The sequence below is a fragment of the Gordionus sp. m RMFG-2023 genome, chromosome 2 (assembly GCF_954871325.1).
Source record: "Gordionus sp. m RMFG-2023 chromosome 2, tfGorSpeb1-WG-v2, whole genome shotgun sequence".
Lineage (NCBI taxonomy): Eukaryota > Metazoa > Nematomorpha > Gordioida > Chordodea > Parachordodidae > Gordionus > Gordionus sp. m RMFG-2023.
In genome coordinates, this window is record NC_088776.1 from 47,961,357 (window position 1) to 47,980,655 (window position 19,299).

At 25.1% G+C, this 19,299-nt stretch overlaps 1 protein-coding gene across 3 annotated transcripts in view; it reads left to right on the top strand.

Annotated features, from left to right (window-relative positions):
* The first annotated feature begins 951 nt into the window (after positions 1-951).
* LOC135924960 (lysine-specific demethylase 6A-like) overlaps positions 952-19,299 on the top strand; it is a 47,529-nt gene continuing 29,181 nt past the window's right edge. For all 3 annotated transcript variants that reach the window (XM_065460094.1, XM_065460096.1, XM_065460097.1), the window contains exons 1-5: positions 952-1,009; positions 1,055-1,121; positions 1,173-1,332; positions 2,358-2,407; positions 4,727-4,785. In XM_065460094.1, coding sequence (XP_065316166.1) covers positions 1,068-1,121; positions 1,173-1,332; positions 2,358-2,407; positions 4,727-4,785 — 323 coding nt within the window. In that variant the 5' untranslated portion in view covers positions 952-1,009; positions 1,055-1,067. The remainder of the gene's footprint in view (positions 1,010-1,054; positions 1,122-1,172; positions 1,333-2,357; positions 2,408-4,726; positions 4,786-19,299) is intronic.

Below are 19,299 nucleotides of genomic sequence, written 5' to 3' on the forward strand. Positions count from 1 at the left end.
TTTTAATTGAATTTATTATCTAAAAAATAAATTCTTTATATTCACAAAATATCGATAGTTGGTAGTAGAGATAGATTAATTTAAGTTATCCTTTATAAATTCTCTGAAAGGAGTATCAATAAATTTAAAAGGCGAAAATAATATTAAGGAGACACCGCCGCCAAAGATGGAGAGAATTTTGTAGAGGGGTAGGCAAATGTTTTTGAAGGGGGGTTTGCATCCAGTGGAAATCCTGTCATGTAAACGCTGCCTACATGACACATTGCCTTGAAATAACTTTCCTACCACTCCCTAAAAATTCTTCCAATAAGGCTGATTTAGAAAGCTCACATGAGCTATTGAACCGACAATGTTATAATATACTATAACTTGGCCCCTCGTATAATAAGGTTAATATCAATCTCTTTTTCAAAAATGAATATAATATCACTGATTTTTAGGATAATTTAAATATAGTATTTATAATATTATTCTTGGCATTGTCAACTTAATTATTATTAATATAAATTTTAACTATAGTACTTTAAGTACATAAATTTTAATATAGAAATTACACTTTTAGGTTTTTTTTAAAAAAAAATGTATTGCACAACAATCTATAGATTAATAGGGATATTGAACGAAACCTTTTGGACACCTTTAGGAAACGAAACTTGGGGAAAATTATAGAATGGGAACGGTGATTCCGGAAACGTTCCCTAAAAACTTGGATTTACTTACATTACTTCTACTTGTATCTTTCTTCTTTCGCTTTTTTTTGTTATTGATTAAATTTTTTATTAATTTTTCTTCTCGAGATTTACTACTTAATTTTTCCCCCATCTTCTAAGGAATTTTGTCTTTGGTACCTACATGTGCCTATTTACTAGTATGGAAATATGTTTGTGATATTTAGCACACAATAATAAGGATGAGTGTATATAACATACATTCATTATATTTCCAAAATGATAAATAGAAGTTCTAGGCTTTCAAAAGAAGAAAAAGAGTTAATTAATCAATATGATAGGTAGAATCCCACATAAATTTTTTCTTTTTTAAAAAATTTCGATAGTCGTTTATATGGAATGTTTAAATTTAAAGAAAAAGCACACGAATATCATCTTAATCTTATATCAAAAGTAATACTAAAATTTAAATATAAATACTGTTATTATCTTTACCTTTTTAAGGGAATAGAACAATATGAAACGATTTTGTTTTGGAAAAAAAATACATCATTGTTAAAATCTGATTCAAATTATGAAATCAGTGAATTAAATGCCACAAAAGAAACATCAATATTTTATCATTTAGGACATTTAAATTTGCTTATAGAGCAATATCCTCAAGGTAAGTTGTTTTCACATATATATTCTCTAATTACTAACTAACAATTATGGTTTACAAGAACAAATAAATATTAATATTGTTTTATAAATAGTTTATTAGTAAATAAATTGCAGTAATCAATACTTAAGAAGTTTTGGTTATGTTATAATATCTACAGTAACTATAAAATGGTCATCCCTTTATGGTGACCTCTATGATCAAGTAAGTTGAGTATTGGAAATATTTATACTATTGTTTTATAGTGCACCTGAATATGACCTTTTTATATGTATGATAGAAAAATTATCTAAAATATAATTATAGTAATTAAAAAATGTTCAGAAATATTTCTGGGACTTAATCATTTTTAACATTTGTAATCAATATTTCTTGAATGGTATGAATCAACAAAAACAACAATCATTTGAATTTTATAAAAATTAAATTTTATATATACTTATAAATACTTATTTAACCTAAATTATTACAATTTTATACAAAATTTTTAGTTGTATTTTTAATTTTTTAAATTAGTTATCACCTCTATATAGAGATGCTAATGAATAATTTTTTAGTTATATTAGTTTCAATGTAGTTTACAGTATATGTTTACTATTAAAATTTGTTGGTTACAATTTCAATATAATTGTGAGGCACACTAATAAATTTAAAATAATTGGAATATTTATTTATTGCTTTTATTTTCTTCAAATAATTTTTATTGGCACTGGAATGCTAATATTGCATATATATTTTTTTATTAATTAAAAATATATTATTTCTTGTGGATAAAACATATTTAAAAAAAATCTAATGACTATTTTTTTTATTAATCAGATCTAGTAATAACCCATTTTAGTTTTTTTTATATTGTTATTCAAATATATGTAGGGTTTAATTAATCCTTGATATTTTATTTTGCTTCCTAATTCTATTTTTGTTAGCATTATCATAAATTTTAAATATGATATAGCATTTTATTTCCAATTTTATTTTATAATCTTATAAATTTATTTACATTTATATATTGTATTAATAAATAATAGCCCTATCTGCTTATCAACGTTATTATGCACAAGAAAAACTGTTTTGGAAAGTATAACATTATAATTTTGTTTTTTAGTTTTTATATTTAAAAAAATAATATTATTTTTTTTTGGGCTGCACTGATCATTTTTCACTATCTGATCGATATTTAACGATATTTATTTCAAACAAAAAAGGGTTTTAATTAGAATATTCACTTATCCTGGCTCTTAAAAATCAAGTTTTAATATTTAAATTTGTAGAAAGCTTTTTATTTATAAGATATAAAGTCAATGTCATATTTTAGAGTCCTAGATTAATTATACATATAGTTCCTTATTAATTTTTGATGATCACAATTTTCACTTATCTATTTTAGCTTAATATAAATTAGTATAATTTTGCTAGCACACTATATATTCATTATAAATTTTCTGTATAACAAACTATGTATCTTTATTTGAATAAAAATCAAATTAAATATAAACATCAATTGATAAAATATTATAATAATGAAATACAAAATAATTAAAATTATAATATTGGATATTTTTCTTTAAAGATAACAGCACTCATGTCATGTTTATATGATAATAAATATCTTCAATATTTTATATATTATAAATTTTTTCAATGGATTTTATTTATTATAAATTTTTTCTTAATAAAAACAATGGTTTAATCAATAGACAAATAAAAATTTTGGGTAATTTTTTTATATTAGTTTATTAATATATTTTACTTATAAAAAACATTAAACATTTTTATTTGAAATATTTTTTTATTGGAGATATGAATATTTATTACGAGAAAGGGAAATTAGTTCAAAGATAGATAAAAATGATAAAAAAAATATGTATATAAAATGAAAAATTTACATGAAATTGGTATCGTTAAATTTTTGAAAAATATCTGCCTTCGATATTCCTTCTTAAAGTCATAGGTGCCTATCCTATACCGATATTTAATATCGGTACAGCCCGAATATTTAAACAATTAATTTGATATTTTGTTCTATAAAATTTGCCTATTTTTGATTAGGGGTCATTCCGTCACAAATCAAACACCTCATAGTCCACCTCTTTCAATATCGAAAATTTTTTATAGGCATATCATATATGTCCTAGCCTAGTTATACTAATTATGAAAAATTATCCCATTAACAATGATATTACCCGAACAATTGGGGAGTGAAGATATAAAAATTGACTTTTTTTTAAATCCGTTCCCGATGTTAAATAATTAGTTTTTTAATTAAAAACTAAATTAGTTCGAATATTAAATTTAATATGAATATCTAAGTCAATAATTTATAATTATGAGGGAAACTTATAAATTAAACATTTTTTTAAATATGGGTCATTTTATGTCCAGTTAAAAATTAAAAAATAATATTTCGAAATGAATAAAAGCTCCAATTTTTTTATTCGTTTACATATATTTAATAAATAGCGCGACTGCTTATTTTTTTCAAAAAATATACCTAGTAATGTATAAAAAAGACACATTAATGACGCTATATAAAATGTGTTATCGCAAGGTTCTTTATTGTTTAAAACTATTTTAAGACAATATAATTAATTTAAAAATAATATGTATATTTAAATGAAAATTCTTTATAAAATTTATTTAATGGCAAAATAATTTATTATTAATATGCATGATATTACTTTTAAATCAATTATAATGCCTTAAAATCATTAAAACCTATTATTACGAAGCGTTCATATATAGCGTCATCTATATTTTTCTTTGTACATATAGCGATATTTTTTTAAATAACTACCCAGATACGCTACGAAAAAAATTAAAAATGGTGGCTCATATTCATATCGAAATATTAATTTTAAATTTTCTACTAACCATAAGATGACCCATATTTAAACATAAAACTAATTTCGACGTTTTCCTTATAATTATCAATATTAATTACGCAGTTATTAATACTAGATTTAATATTCGAACAAATTTAGTTCTTAATTAAAACCTAATTATTTAAAGCCGATTTTTGTACCTTTAATCCACATTATCTCAAGTAATATTATTGCTAATGAGATTAAATGGCATTCAAGTAAGTTGGAAAATTTGCAATATAACTAGAACATATGACGTGCCCTCAAACCTTTATCAAAATTGCAAAAAGACGCTCGATTATCTCATTTCTTTTGCTTTATTTGACATGAAATGACCCTTATCAATAATAAAATTAAAATCACAAAATATTTTATACCAAAAGATTTCATTCTAATAATTAAAAAAATATTTGTCATTATTTTTTTTTCAATTGCCAAGATTTCATCTAATTATTGTCTTGCTCTTAGTATAAAGAATTAAATTTATTCATTTTGTTACTCTCCTATATGTTTTTGTTTTATGTTTTTATACAAAGGACCCGATATTTCTCTATGGCATAGGCTTGGTTTATTTTCACTTTGGGGCTTTTGATTTGTAAGTTTAAACATTTTAATATTCAAATTATATCTTAAATACATTATTGATATAAGACAATATTTTTATATAAATTAAAGAATATTTTACAATTATTTTTTCCCCATGCAATTAAATTTTGTTTCTTTTGGTTGTAGGATAGTTTAAAGTTACTATTCAAAAGTAACTAGTTTCATTTAAAAAAAATTTTTATCAAAAAATATTACAGGGCTTTGTTACCTGATTTAAAAAATCACTTCTTAAAGTTACTCAAACATAACAGCTACGTTATAAAGCATAAATCTTAGCTACAAAAATGTTTATTTTATGACTGATCAATGCCCTCTAGATCCCTCCTATTTTAATCACGCTGAGGTCCCCTGATAATTACAATATAAAATGGCACTTTTCTATGTATGCTGACTAAGGTAAGAATATACCTACCCTTGATATTTTAATGATAAATATATTTGTATCCCCTCCCTCTCGATGTTAGAGGACTTTAACTAGAGTCCTGCAGTGCTGGGCCTGCTGTGATATCATCAATAAAATATAAACCCGACCCTTGACCTAAAAAATATTATGTTTTTTTTCTTCTTATTCTTTCTTTTTTTGTCTAATTGAATATCACTTTTATAAAATGAAATTTAAAAAATAAGAATTAAGTTTTTTAAAAAATAGGAGGTTAATATTTACTATTCATTTTCTTATAATGTTTTGTAATAAAATAAAATAGATAAGCACTATTAAATTATCAAAGTTATTGGAGAATATTTAAATTTATTTCATAACATTAAAATAGCGAATAAAATAAATATTTTAAATTTGAGATCTTTCTTATAAACATTTTTGAAAATATGGGCTGCAACAGAGGCCGGCGTGATCTAAAAAAAATGCCTTTTAGCCATGGGTAAATAAATCTGAAGGAAAAAGTAACTTAAAAATAAAAAACTGAGGGGGAAAAATCTGTATTGTTAAAAAGAAATTATAATTGCAACAAAAATATAATCTAAATAAAGTGTAGGAAATTTTTTTAGGATGACTATTTGTTGATTTATTTTAAATTAGAAATTATTATTATGATGAGGTAAATATTTTTTTAAAAAAAATTTCTTCTTCATTTAGAAGCATTTGATATATGTAATAAAAATTAAAAATATCATTAAAAAAATCTTATTAATTTTTTTGAATAGATAAAAAAATATATATGGTAAAATAAAATTATTAAAAAATATACATTAAATCTAGAAATATGCATGATTAAAAGGGCATTCTTGGTTAAAGTGCTTCTCTAAATTTTATTGTATCTATTAATGAACCATGCAAAGGTGATGTAAATTAGAATTCTAGTTAAGTTTTTAGGCATATTCAATACAAGTCACCAAGCTAGCTGCTCAAGTAGTAATTTTATTGTATATTTAAATTGGTTTTAGGATATTTATTTACTCTATAATTGCTTCCCATTCCAAAACGGTAAAATTAGGTTTAATCCTAATTCCAAAATTATATCTCCAGCATGTCATGAATTGTTAATAATCTGTGACAATTAATTAATATTTTTTTAGAATTACTGATATCTATTTAGTCTTTAGTTTCTTGCAGGCAGTACAAATATAAATAATGGTATAAGAAACTGAGTAATTATTTAATGCATTCTATCACAAGTTATAGGTTATGGGTGGGAAGTACATCTTACATTTATAATATTGTATCATTAAGATTGATTGTTAATTCATCAGGTACATTTATGATTATAGAAATATCATTAGAATTGAAGTAGGCCGTTCAATAATTTCTTTCATTGTAAGTGTTCTCAGAACAATTTTGCTTTTTGAATGTATTGAAGATTAATCAAAATAATGGATTTGTCTAGACAAGTAACAGTCAATTTTTAGAGATAATGAGTTTATTTATTTGATTAGATTTTTCCGAATATTCAAGATTAATTCTGCAACAGTAGATTGAATATTTCCAGAACTCATTTTAATATTATCCATGCCTTGTAAAATAGGATCATGAATTATTTAAAGTCGCTATTGATTTTTGAGTGCCATTAAGAGTGATCAACTCGATGCAATCATCAATTATTTTATTTTTATTCAGTTTTACTGATAATGTTTGTTCTTTCAATGCCTCTCTGATGATGGCTTGACATCTTAATTTTTTTATTTCGTTAATTTTATCAAGTTCTAGAAGGTGGTTTCTTTTTATATGACCCTCAAGATTCGATCCATGGTATCCTTTAATAGTTGTATCGCAATCATTAATATTTTAAATCCACTAACTATAAAAATTAAAAATAAATAAAAATCATTCATGTAAAATGGCATTATAAAAAAGTTTATAAAAATTGTGACTGATGCTTATTAATAAAAATTGATGATTATAATCTTTAAAACAATTTGGATATTAATTAGAATTTTAGCAATAAACTAGTAATTTTCACATTATTTTATAAGCACAAAAATGAGGCTCGAATATTCAGGTTTAGATAAAAAATCTAACGTTCAAGTTTGGTTCAGATTCCTTATAAAATACCAGAAAGGTTTGATTCAGATCCCAGACTAAGATAATTGCCAAGCATATGTTCTCCGATGGCCTATAAAAATTTTGAAATAGTTTTATTGGATATATTCTTCCACCAGATTTTTAAAGTAGATTATTAAAATTAGCTTCCATACGTGCGTGTGACCTACAATATGGTAGAATTTAGTGTTTCTTATGGCCCGATAAAGTTTTTAATCAAAATAATATTAAGTAAACCTGGAGATTTTGCTAATTGACCCAAATCGGGCCTTTTTACAAGACTAGTAGAATCTATTATTCCAACCTTCAAAAATATTATCTAGTTACTTTGAACATTGCAAGTGAATGGCGGAAAGAGGGACTCTACGTTGTTACGGTTGTAATATTTTATTATGCACAGGCATTTCTTGGACATTTAAATATATACCTATACCTACCCTGTTCTTTATTTTTAATATGAACCATCGAAGAAGAGTTTTAAAAAAATTTTAATGGTATATTATTCAAAATAATAATTTAAATTTTTTTTATAAATCTGGAAATTTTCGGTTATATAGTAAATGAAACCATTACTTAAAAAAACATTTGTTTTTTGTTACACTTTGTATTATTTTTTCTTTTAAAATATAGTATAAGAAAAATCCCACAATTTTTTATTCCTAAATATTTTTTTTCAATAGTTTTTTCTTTTTAAGTTTTTTCTTTTGAGATTTTTGTTTCCACCATTTTTTTCTTGCCCCCCCCCCCTCTTGTACTTTTCGCTATTACCCTAGTATTTATCGTAAATATAAAAACAAACCAATCTTAATATATTTAACAAATAAAAACATAATCTATTCTCCTTATATTTTTTTAGGCAAATTCTTTCGAATTTATTTGAAGCACATTTCTAATATCATTTTCAAAGTCACTTTTCACCCTTTTATTTTCTTTTTATATATGTTTTATATTTACTTTTAAGATCTTTTACGTAAACAATATTATGTATAAATTTTGACACATTGGGTAAACACTCCTCTTACGCTGATTTTATTATTTTACACAAAAATTGCAAAACTAAAGCCAAATTAAGCTGCTTATAAAATTTGAAACAATACTCTTTTTATTCAATTGTTGAATATTTATATTTAAATAAATGACAGAAAATTTTTAATTACTTATTCTCATTTTAATAAAATAGGAAATATTTATTGAAAAAATACATGCTATACCTAATAGAGACATTAATAATAATTATCTTATCCTATATCTGATCAAATTTTAGATTTAAGAGCTTGAAAAATCTTATTGATTCTAAACTTAAAAAAATATATCAGCAACCAACTATTAAATAAAACACTTATCTTTTTATAAAATATAATTTTTTAATGTTTCCCAAATTGTTAATGTAATGGTATTACATTGTAGCTATTGACATATTTAAACCCGCGCAAAAACAATTAATGCAAGATCTACTTATTCGGGCAAGCATGGTTAATATATGTATACATTTTATATCTCTTGAGTTTGGACCTCACCTAAATTTAAACTTTTGTAAGTTTTTATTTAAATAATCTGGGAAATATGGTGGATATGGTGTTTTATTTTTTTACAATAGTAAAATAAATCCTCATAATTATAATTTAATTGTGAAAAATCAATTTTTTTTTCTGCCAAAACGATTTCTGTCATAATATATCACAGTATCTTTGCGTTTTTTAGTATTTGAATTTTAGTAATACCATTATATAATAGTTAGTAATAAATACAAATTTACACAAAAGCACAAAAAAATTGTATTATTATATATTGTATTGCACTTTTTTTAGACATAAACGATAATATAAAGTAGTGTTGTTAAACGGCTCGTTTTGAGCCTATTTTTAAAAACGGCTGAATTCAATATTTTAGCCAGAAAAATATTGCCTAAGCCTCCAGATTCCGCCAATTGATGTCTGGACCTTTGTGCCATCTATGAGCAAAATTTTCAGGCTTGCGTAATATTATTCCGGATATGGAGTAAGCTGTTTTACATCGGCTCAAATCGAGCCGTTTAACAACACTAATATAAAGTTGATTTTTTTACTGATGATTTTTTATCTAATAAAACGCAGAAGCGAATTTCCCGGATAGACAATATAAGGAATTGAGTTTAAGGCAATTTGATAGATTTTAAATATTGTTGAAAACTATTTTCATTATACGAATAGGTCTCCCTTTCGGGTAATATAGATGCTTGGTATAATGTATAATTAAATAAAACTTTCATTGAAAGTGTTTCCGTTTGCCTAAAATCTTATAAAATTTTTTTTTACATAATTGACACATAGATATTTTTTTTAACTATCAATATATAATTTTATTCTCTCTATAAATATAATAGAATTCAAAGACGATATTGGTAAAATTTAAATAATAACTCAAATTTTCTTGTGCCTTATAGAACTGTGTTGCAATTGCGGATCACCGTGTTTTGTTTATTATCAAGATGTTCTTGTAAATAGTCATAAAATAGAATAATGAGACTTATATTAGGGTATTTTTTTAAGACCTTCACATTACTGAAGATGGTATTATTAAATGGGTTACAAATATAGAGATCGTCTTGAGGTTTTTTTCTCATTTATTTTAATAATTCATTTACAAAATTAGCATTTTCAAATATTTTTTCTCTATATATCAAATATTAAATTCAAAACTTTCAGATATCTTAGGATCACAACTTCACCAGATATTTGCTCTAGACCTTGATATCTAATACTTTTACCTAAGTGTTAGCGATATAGCGGCTCCCCAAACTAATGGGGGGGGGGGGGGTAGCTGGAAGTGAATACATTTTGATTACAAATTGTCTCTAAAAAAACTAACACCAAGAAAATGTAGATAAATTATTATTAAAATGGTATAAACATATAGCATCTTAAATATTTCCTTAGATTTTAAAAAAGGAAGGGAAGATTTATACTATAGCTGGATAATTTTTCTATTTGAGCTTTTTAGCTTATTTTTAGCCTGCAAAAAATAATCTAATTTTTAGTTTTTTCTAATATAAAATATATAGTTCATATTTGATAAAAGTATAAATTTTAATATATTTTTATTATAAATTTGTAATATTATGGAATCAATTTTTTAAAATAAATATAAACCCCTTCTGCTATTTTAAAATTTACCTGCCCGTTTTAAAAATATTTTTAATCCACCCGCCTAACTTTAAAAATTTGTAGAACAAATAAATTTTATATGAGTTATCTGATTGATTCCCATTTTTGTAAAAAAAATATTGTAAGGGGTTTTTAATTTTATATATTTTCAAGTACGACCCAAATTTTTTAGGGCCTACAAGTATCTGAGATTTATTAAAAGCATTGCGATATGTTAGTTATACCAAGATTTCACTCTTTACAATCTTGAAATAAGTTAGCAACAAATTTAGAAAAAAACGAGTTAAAAAATAGCTTGAAGAATGTTAAGCGAGTCGTTTAACATATCCCGATTTTTATCCCCAAAAAGCTTACTATACGAAGCATAAGTTGAGAATAAATTCGCCGATGATTTTGATTGCGATATCGCTAACCTATCATAGCAGAAAAAAAGAATCAAAACTGCTTTCTAATATACTTATGCTAATGTATTTTTGTTGCTTTTTTTGGACCCAATGCTCTCTATCTCTTGAGGGCCTCTTTATATATGATTATTTTATTATACACTGATTTTATGAGCTTAAAATAAATTATTTATTTTCTTTGGAATATTCTCAAATCTTATTATTTTTTTATTCGCCCAAAAACATATATATTTTTAATTACAATCGCAATCGTTTTTATATTATAATATTCTAAATTTTAATATTATAATTTAATCATTTTTATAATACCTCGTGACAAATTATCTTAAGAGTATTTAAGCGGCTTTCTTTGATTGAGCCACATTATAATTATGATATTTAATACCATTTGCCGATTTTGAAATACAAGATTAAAATATAATATATTTTTCATTTCGTGGTATACACATTTATTTTTTTAATAAATACGCTATATTTTCTATATATTCGAGTTCCCTTTCAATATCAAGTCTCCTTAGTATTTTTAAAAAAATTATTTTCATTGCACTTTGATTATTAATATGGGTTATTATATTTAGAGCTTGGGTCGTTGTTTGAGCAAAAGACCAAATTTTTTAAACTTTTTTTTAAGGGTGCTCCCTTACCCCAAATTATGCCCTAACTCATATCTGATACTAACTCGGTAGCACAGAAATACCCTAGAATTAGTTAAAAATGGGCCCCACCGGGAATCGTACCACCAACTCTACATTCGATTAGCACTCAACCTAATGACCACCAGCTATCAGAAAACACAATTTTTGTATTATTAATTATTTACTTTTATGAAAACAAGTTTTTATTTTTGTAGTCAAACTCTAAATAACATTACTCTACTAATGTTATATTTTAACTCCTCTTCCATCAATTTTACGGTAGTCATTTAAAAAATAAAAATTGTAATAATCATCATTTAACGCCTCGCCAGAGCTTTGTTTCAATTAATTTTTTTAATATTCCTTTCTCCCTACTCCATTTAACAGAATCGCACAATATTCTTTTGAATCTTAACATTTATTTATTTTTAAAAAAAACTTTAACCAATTAGCTCTCCCTTGATATAATTATTTTCTACTTTTTTAAAAAAAATGTAGCAAGATGTTTCATACTTATTTTATAATATTACACACACCAAAATTTTTTCTTTTATCAAGGATCTGCGAAACAATATTTCTAACATAACTGCAATAAATTGATAGATCCCAAGGGGTATGTGATCTTAAATTGTATTTTTTAGCCAATAATATATATATCAGAGACTTGCAAGCCCGGCTATCCGGGCTGACCTTAAAAAAATTTTTAAATACCCTGCCGGGCCGAAAATATTTTTTTTTAAAAAAAATTACAGGTCGTGCCCTGCAAATGGTACCTCAGCATTTCTCTGATATTTATACCATTAGCACCCAGTCTTGTGTAATCCTAAATCTCCCAATATCTGAAAAGTGAATATTATTTTAAACGATACCTATTTTTACTAACAATATCATGGTCAAATTCCATTAATAACATCACAAGTTTCGTAACCAACCAAATATAATTATTTTTTAAACATCAATCGGAATAGTAATATACGAAAAAATTGTTCATATACTTGTTAAAAAACAATCTTATATCATGGTGTTCGCACAAAAAAACACTGGAAAAATGCTCAAATACAACAAAATATTTAAAATTCTTGAGCAAATACATTTTTAATTGTCGCTTAGGATTTACTCTAAATGATTTGAAATATCTTTGATGTAAATTTTATCAAGGATTTTTTTGTCCAGCATTCAATATATTAAATTGTAATTTTTTATTATTATTTTGAGTTACATCTATTAATACAAATTTAAAATAAGCAACTAACTATTTTTTTAAAATAATAACCTCTACATATATAATATGGGTAAACTAAAAAATAATTAAAACGCCATATTTAAAAGCAGGTGAAAAAATAAATGGGAAATTAAAATTTATCTAATCTTTTATCCATATCAATTTTATATTTATAAATATTTAAAAAAATAAAATTTATATCTTTATTTACGCGTTTGATTTTCCTTTTTTTTAAAAACCAAATATTAACTTTTATATATACCTTTGTTTTGATTAAAGAAGTGTAAAACTAAAAATCTCCACGGCCTATGAAGTTGATTTTTTTTTAAAAAAAATTATTCCTTCAATCTCATATCCATATACTAAAATGAAAATGTATTTATATTCTCGCGTGAATGTATTAACGATTTTTTTTCCTTCCCTAAATTGAGTTTGATACTGGATAATAGATTCTCAACGACTTTAAAAAAATTATATGGAATTTAACTTGTTTATCGCGCATCCAATCTCGTATCTTGGCTTTATTCATCGTTTAGGACAATCGAGTAAAATGAAATACGGCGGCGCTCTGATTAATTTTTTGTTCACAGGTAACCGACCTCAAATTAATTTAATGTTTGGATTTAAACCCAGTTTATAATTTCGCGTAGTGTTGTTGAACGGCTCTAGCTATTTTAAATTAAGAGTTTAGTTAAAATAATATTGCGCAGGCCTCGAGATTTCGATGACAGATCTCCAAACCTTTCTGCCATTGAGTAAAATCTCCAGGCTTGCGTAATAATTTTTGACTAAAATATTGGGTTTGCCGTTTTTAAAAATCGAACCATTCAACTAGACTAGTTACGTGATTCTTTTCAAATTTAATTGACCCTTTTGAAGGAATATTTTGTAATATTTTCTTATTCTTGATAAAAAGTTATTTATTTTTGCATCGGACATTTTTTTTTCCAGGTTCTACTCGATTCGAGGCTTTTTTTCAAAAATCAGGGCTCGTTCCTATCCCAAATTTTAATTTAGAAATACATCCGATCCTAATTTTTTTCAAAGTCGAAAAATTATAGGCCCTTTGAAAGGAATAATAAACAATTTTTTTGGTTATTTTTGAAGATAATCACTAAAATCATTTAGGAATAACAAATCAATTTTTTATATTTTCCAGGTCCAATCTTGTCCAAAATGATTGGAATTGAAGTATGCAGAACTCTAGTTTATATTATAAGATTAAAATCACGGGGAGGGGGGGGGGATAAAATATTTCATTAATAAGAAAATAAATGTTTAATTAAATAGAATTTTATGTTTAAAATTTCAATGATGGGCAATCATTTATGGGGAAAGTTGGTATATAATATAATACAGCTTACAATAGACATTATTAAGAAGCAAACTGTGGAGGCTGCGCCCTCCAAGTAAATTTTTCACCCCCCCCCCCCCTCACCCACCATTTTCTCATTTATGTGCATTTGGCTCGATTATCCTCGGCTGTCGGCATGAATAGTTTTTATGAAAGATTTCTTATATTTTTGTCAAAACTTGACTAAAACGATGGGTTAAAATTTATATTGCAGCTATTTAATAAAGATAAAATGACTCGGATGATAGATAGATTAAATATTTTATTCCAAGATAATAATGCCTAAGTTTTTAAAAATAAAATTTTTTTTATCCTATAAAATATTAACTAAATCCTAATACATACTATATAGTAATTTAAAATAAATGATAGATTCTTCCAATCTGCTAAAGCAAGCTCCAACAGCATGCTTCATTTTCTATGTTAACTTTGGACTCCAAATATAGTTTTCGTAGTTTTTCACTATATATCCCGGAGAAACCTTCCCAAAAAATTTAATTTATATACGTCTTTTTATTATCCTTTTATTTTTCGTCTCATCAATATGTCTAGGATGCAAATATTGCTAATCGATAATATGACTTTGATTTTTGGAAAAATCTTGTTAACTATTTGGATGATTCTACAAATTACCTCTATTCTATAGATGTTAAGGAAAGTACTATACCTTTCATCTGACTTTCCTAAAATTATATATTCTTTTCAATTTCAACTCATGTGTTGTATACTTATCGTGGGATAGTTTTTCATAAGGAGAAAATCTGCATTAAAAACTTTTATTTGTAAAAAATGCAATATCTATGCAAAAAAATGACATCTTCAACCATTTATCAAGGTTAAAAATCAAATTTTAAAAAGTTTTTATATATTCCTAGGAAGTTATAAAGTGACCCTATATTATTTCCAAAATTTAATTACTTTCTTAATTTACACAATTGTCTAAACTAAGAGTTATTGTGACTCCGATAATGTTTTTGCTGTAAAAAGGTTTCTTGTAAATTATGTGTTATAAATCGCGATGGGTATGAAGCTTATGTCCAGCGTTAAAACAGCTTTCATAATGGAGATTGGCATTTGATCCGTCAAAATCAATTGAAAGATTTAAATGTTCATTACCTTGACTCGAATATCATAACGGATGTTTTTTAGAGGCGAATCGTATCGAGTCATATGCTACTATTAACTATATCATTTTTCAAAAATATGAGATTGACTTGTGAAGGGGCGAATGTCCGTCTCCACTATGAAAACAGCCTAACGTTAATCCGAAGATAGAAAGAAAGTGTTTTCGCTTATAATGGTATATATATAAGAAAAAATTAAATATAAAAGGGATGAAGTAACAATAAAATGAAATCCATTTTTTTAACCTTACCAACAGACCTCCATGATATCCAAAGGACTGCGTTTTCCATCAGCCTCGTATGAAATTTCCCGCTACGCTTAATGGCCAGTGCGCCTCTGATTATTATCTGGTTTTCTATATATTTTTTAATACAGTTTAAACCTTCAAAACTTAACATTTATAAAAAGTCAATATCGATTTCCCACCTCTTTGTCTCATCTAATTTAATTACTAAATTAAAATTCATTTTTTTGCTTATACAAAATATATGACTTTTGAAAAAAAAATCAATAATTTTTTTCTTAATTATTACCGTAAAAAAATTCATGGATTACATTATATTTAATGCTAACATACAAATAAAAACATTCTTAAATTTGAGCTTTCAAATTAGATAACTAAAGCACAATATTTTTTGCCATTTGATAATGTAATTCAGCTTAGCCAAAGGGGTGGGGATACGGGAACTCCCCCTCCCTTCGGAAATTTGCATGTTCTCGTAAAGATCATTTTAAGCCAATATAAATATTTTCTTTCTACACTAGAGATTTACAATGCCCTGTACCTGGTTCGGCCCATGGGCCTAGTAACATCTGAAAAAATATTTGAGTTGGACATAAAAATTAACCTGCCGGGCGGGCATAAAGTAGGGATGCCCAGCGCTAATAGAGAATAGAAGAAAAAATTATTATTAAAGCCTAATCTTGTTTAAATAATATCTTTTATTTTGCTTATAATTTTAATGATTAAATGACCCTCTATTATTATCATTCATAAATACTATTTACTTTTCTTACATTTTGTGTTTAGTGCTTTAATAAGAAAATCTAAATTCTGATCATTACTGGTTATTTTTCCATGGGATATATTTCTGGATTACCGGGCCGGGCAGAAATTAAATCTCAAACTGGCCGGGCCTGAAAATTTGCCATTTGCAGACCTCTACTACACTCCCTGCACCTACCTCTTTCCCAAAAATTTATACAATATATCTCTATAAAAAATTATTTGAAAGAAAAATCAGTAAAAGTAAAACAGATCTTAAACTATAATTTAAATTTTTTTTAAAAAAATCATTTTTTTAAAAAAGTGAAAAGGTTTATAATAAGTGGGCCCAAAGATTTTCAGTAAAATTTATTGGGAAACCCGCACCTAATTATGTTCCCCTCCCTGGAAAATCCTGGATGCACTTATTTCTAAAGCTACAGAATACCATAGATTTTGTTAGTATTTTCATGGATAAGTTGTTGTGTTTTGCCTTCCCCACAAATTTTATTGGATGAATTTAGGAACCTTTTTTACAGGCCTTTGATAATTGTTTGGTTCTATATAGACAACTAATAAACTTTGCCTCCACCTCTTTTAAATCTTACTGGCTATGGTCCTGAAGCTTGAATTGACATTTGTTCATGTTAGGAGATAGGATAGAGGGTGTTTAATTTTTATATGCCGAAAAATTAAATTTATTACTAAAACTTAATTTCTCTAAAATCATTTCCTTAAATTTTATCTGCTATGAAAGAATCTTTTAATTTTTGTCACCTGTATCCATTTTTTTCCAATCCTCCCCAAATCTTTATTTCATTTAATTTCAGGACACATTTTTTTTTAATTTTAAAAAAAAAACTTTATTAGGATGAGATTTTTGATAACATAAAATTCTAACGAAAATCGATAAAAAAAGACTCCTTGGGTTTGGTTGTCTAATTTTTTTCGGAGTCATTTAATCCCATTATTATATAATAATAACAAAATTATAATATAGATACCCTTTAATTGTGTCCATATGTCTCACTAATTAACCATAAACACTTTTGGGCGTTATTTAAATTATCCGTATATAAAAACGTTACAACAAAAAAAATGTAAAGAATAATTGAAAAATTTGAGAAGGAAAAAATAAAATAAAACAAAGAAGAATTTAAGTGTACTACATAGTAAAAAAAAACAATGTCTCCTTTAAAAAAAATTTTACGTTTGAGTAATTAAGAACAATAGATGCTTATTTATTATATATTTTTTTTAAAGATCTAATTTTTTACTATATAAATGCAAAGTAATATTATTTATTATGGTTTTTTGTCTAATCTGACGATGAACCGAAAAAAATAAATTCCCGATCAGAGGTATTGGGTAAGAATTAATTATTTTTTAAAAAAATAATTTGAGAAATGATATTAAGAAATAAATATAGCTGATAGGTATGGACACTTTTAACTGCATATAATAAATGATTATCAATCTATATTATATATACATTATTGATACTAGTACCCCATAAAATTGTCCAAGTAGATCAAATTTATAAGATAAAAGGGAGTTCAATTTTTACGTTTTACTATACTTATTTATCGTATACAAACTATTTTTTTAAAAAATGTTATTGATTTTTTAAATTTTATTGTCAATATTTTATTTACTGATTCAAGAAATTCATCGATCAACAAATTCACATTAAATTATAAATTTATTTATGTTTATTTAAACTCTGAGTGAGTAAGCAAAAAAATTATAACTGAATTTTTAGTTTTACTCTGTTTTTTTTGTGTTATATAAATTTACATAAATAAAACCACACTGCTCCCCGTTCATTTTAAATAAATAGCCTTGATAATAAAAATGAAAATTTATTTATTAAAATATATTTTTTTTATGTATATATATTTTTCTCGCATTTTATTTAAAAAAATCAATATAATTTTTTTTTGTTCAAATTTTTTTTTAAAATAATTATTTTAATAATATTATCTTATAAAATATTAGACTTTAGACAAGCAAAATATTTTGATTGGTATTTTCCAAAACAAAATTTTTACTATGCAAATTTTTTTTTTATCCAAAATAAAACAACGTCTCATTTCCGTTATTTTATGATGCATTTATGGACGAAGCAATTTAAATTCCAATCGATTTACATCATTTAAAATCTATGACAATCTAATTTCAAAATATACCTTTATATAAAAATTTCGAAAACATCACATTCCTAATCTTATTATATGTTAAATGGTAATTGACATTTTTATTATAAATAAAATATAATTCCTTCAAAAAGTATTATTTATATTTTATAAATAATACAATTTCAATGTCATTCGAATCATAACATTTCGTTTTATTTTTATTGGCCTAAAAAGTGGGTTTGGCAAATTTTATTTTTAAAAAAAAATCATATATCTAAGATAAATATCAGTTTATTTATTGAGCATTCTGATTTTTATGGTCTTTTTATTATCAAATACCCATTGATGACAAAAATTTTAAAAAAAAATTTGAGGGCTCTCCAAAGTTTTTGATAGGTTTTACATTTTGAAGAATCCTTTATTTAAACCATTTCAATAACAACAACTTTTGAATTTCAATTAGTAGATATTTGATTATTATATCCTATCTTATTATAGTCAGAGGCGATATAGACTTGTAAAAATTTTTATTAGAGGCTTTAAATTTTTCAAAGAAATGTTAATTCGATGTTTAAATATTAATATGTTAATATTATCTATTTTATATAATGTTTCAATGGGGTGAGATCCTCGAGTTCTCCAATGAAGTCGGCGCCTATGATAATAGCGCTTTCAAATTGAGAAACGTTAAGCGTCCGTTGCTTAAATAATAAATTAAAATGTGAGATGAGAAGAACCAGAGTTTTAAATCTGGATGAAAATGGTTCAGGTTCTGAATATTTATAAAAACGATGGTTTCATTTCTCAAATTTGACTCCAAAGGTTTTTTGCCTCCTTTTTTACTCTGGGAGAAACAGAGCATTTTCCTATTTAACCCAAAATACCATTTTAAGGTTCTGTCCAAAACCTAAAAAAGATAAATTTCAAAACTTCAATACGAATTAATAAATAAGCTTTTTTTTAAATAGAAAAATAAATAGGTATCTAAAACTAGTATTAGAAA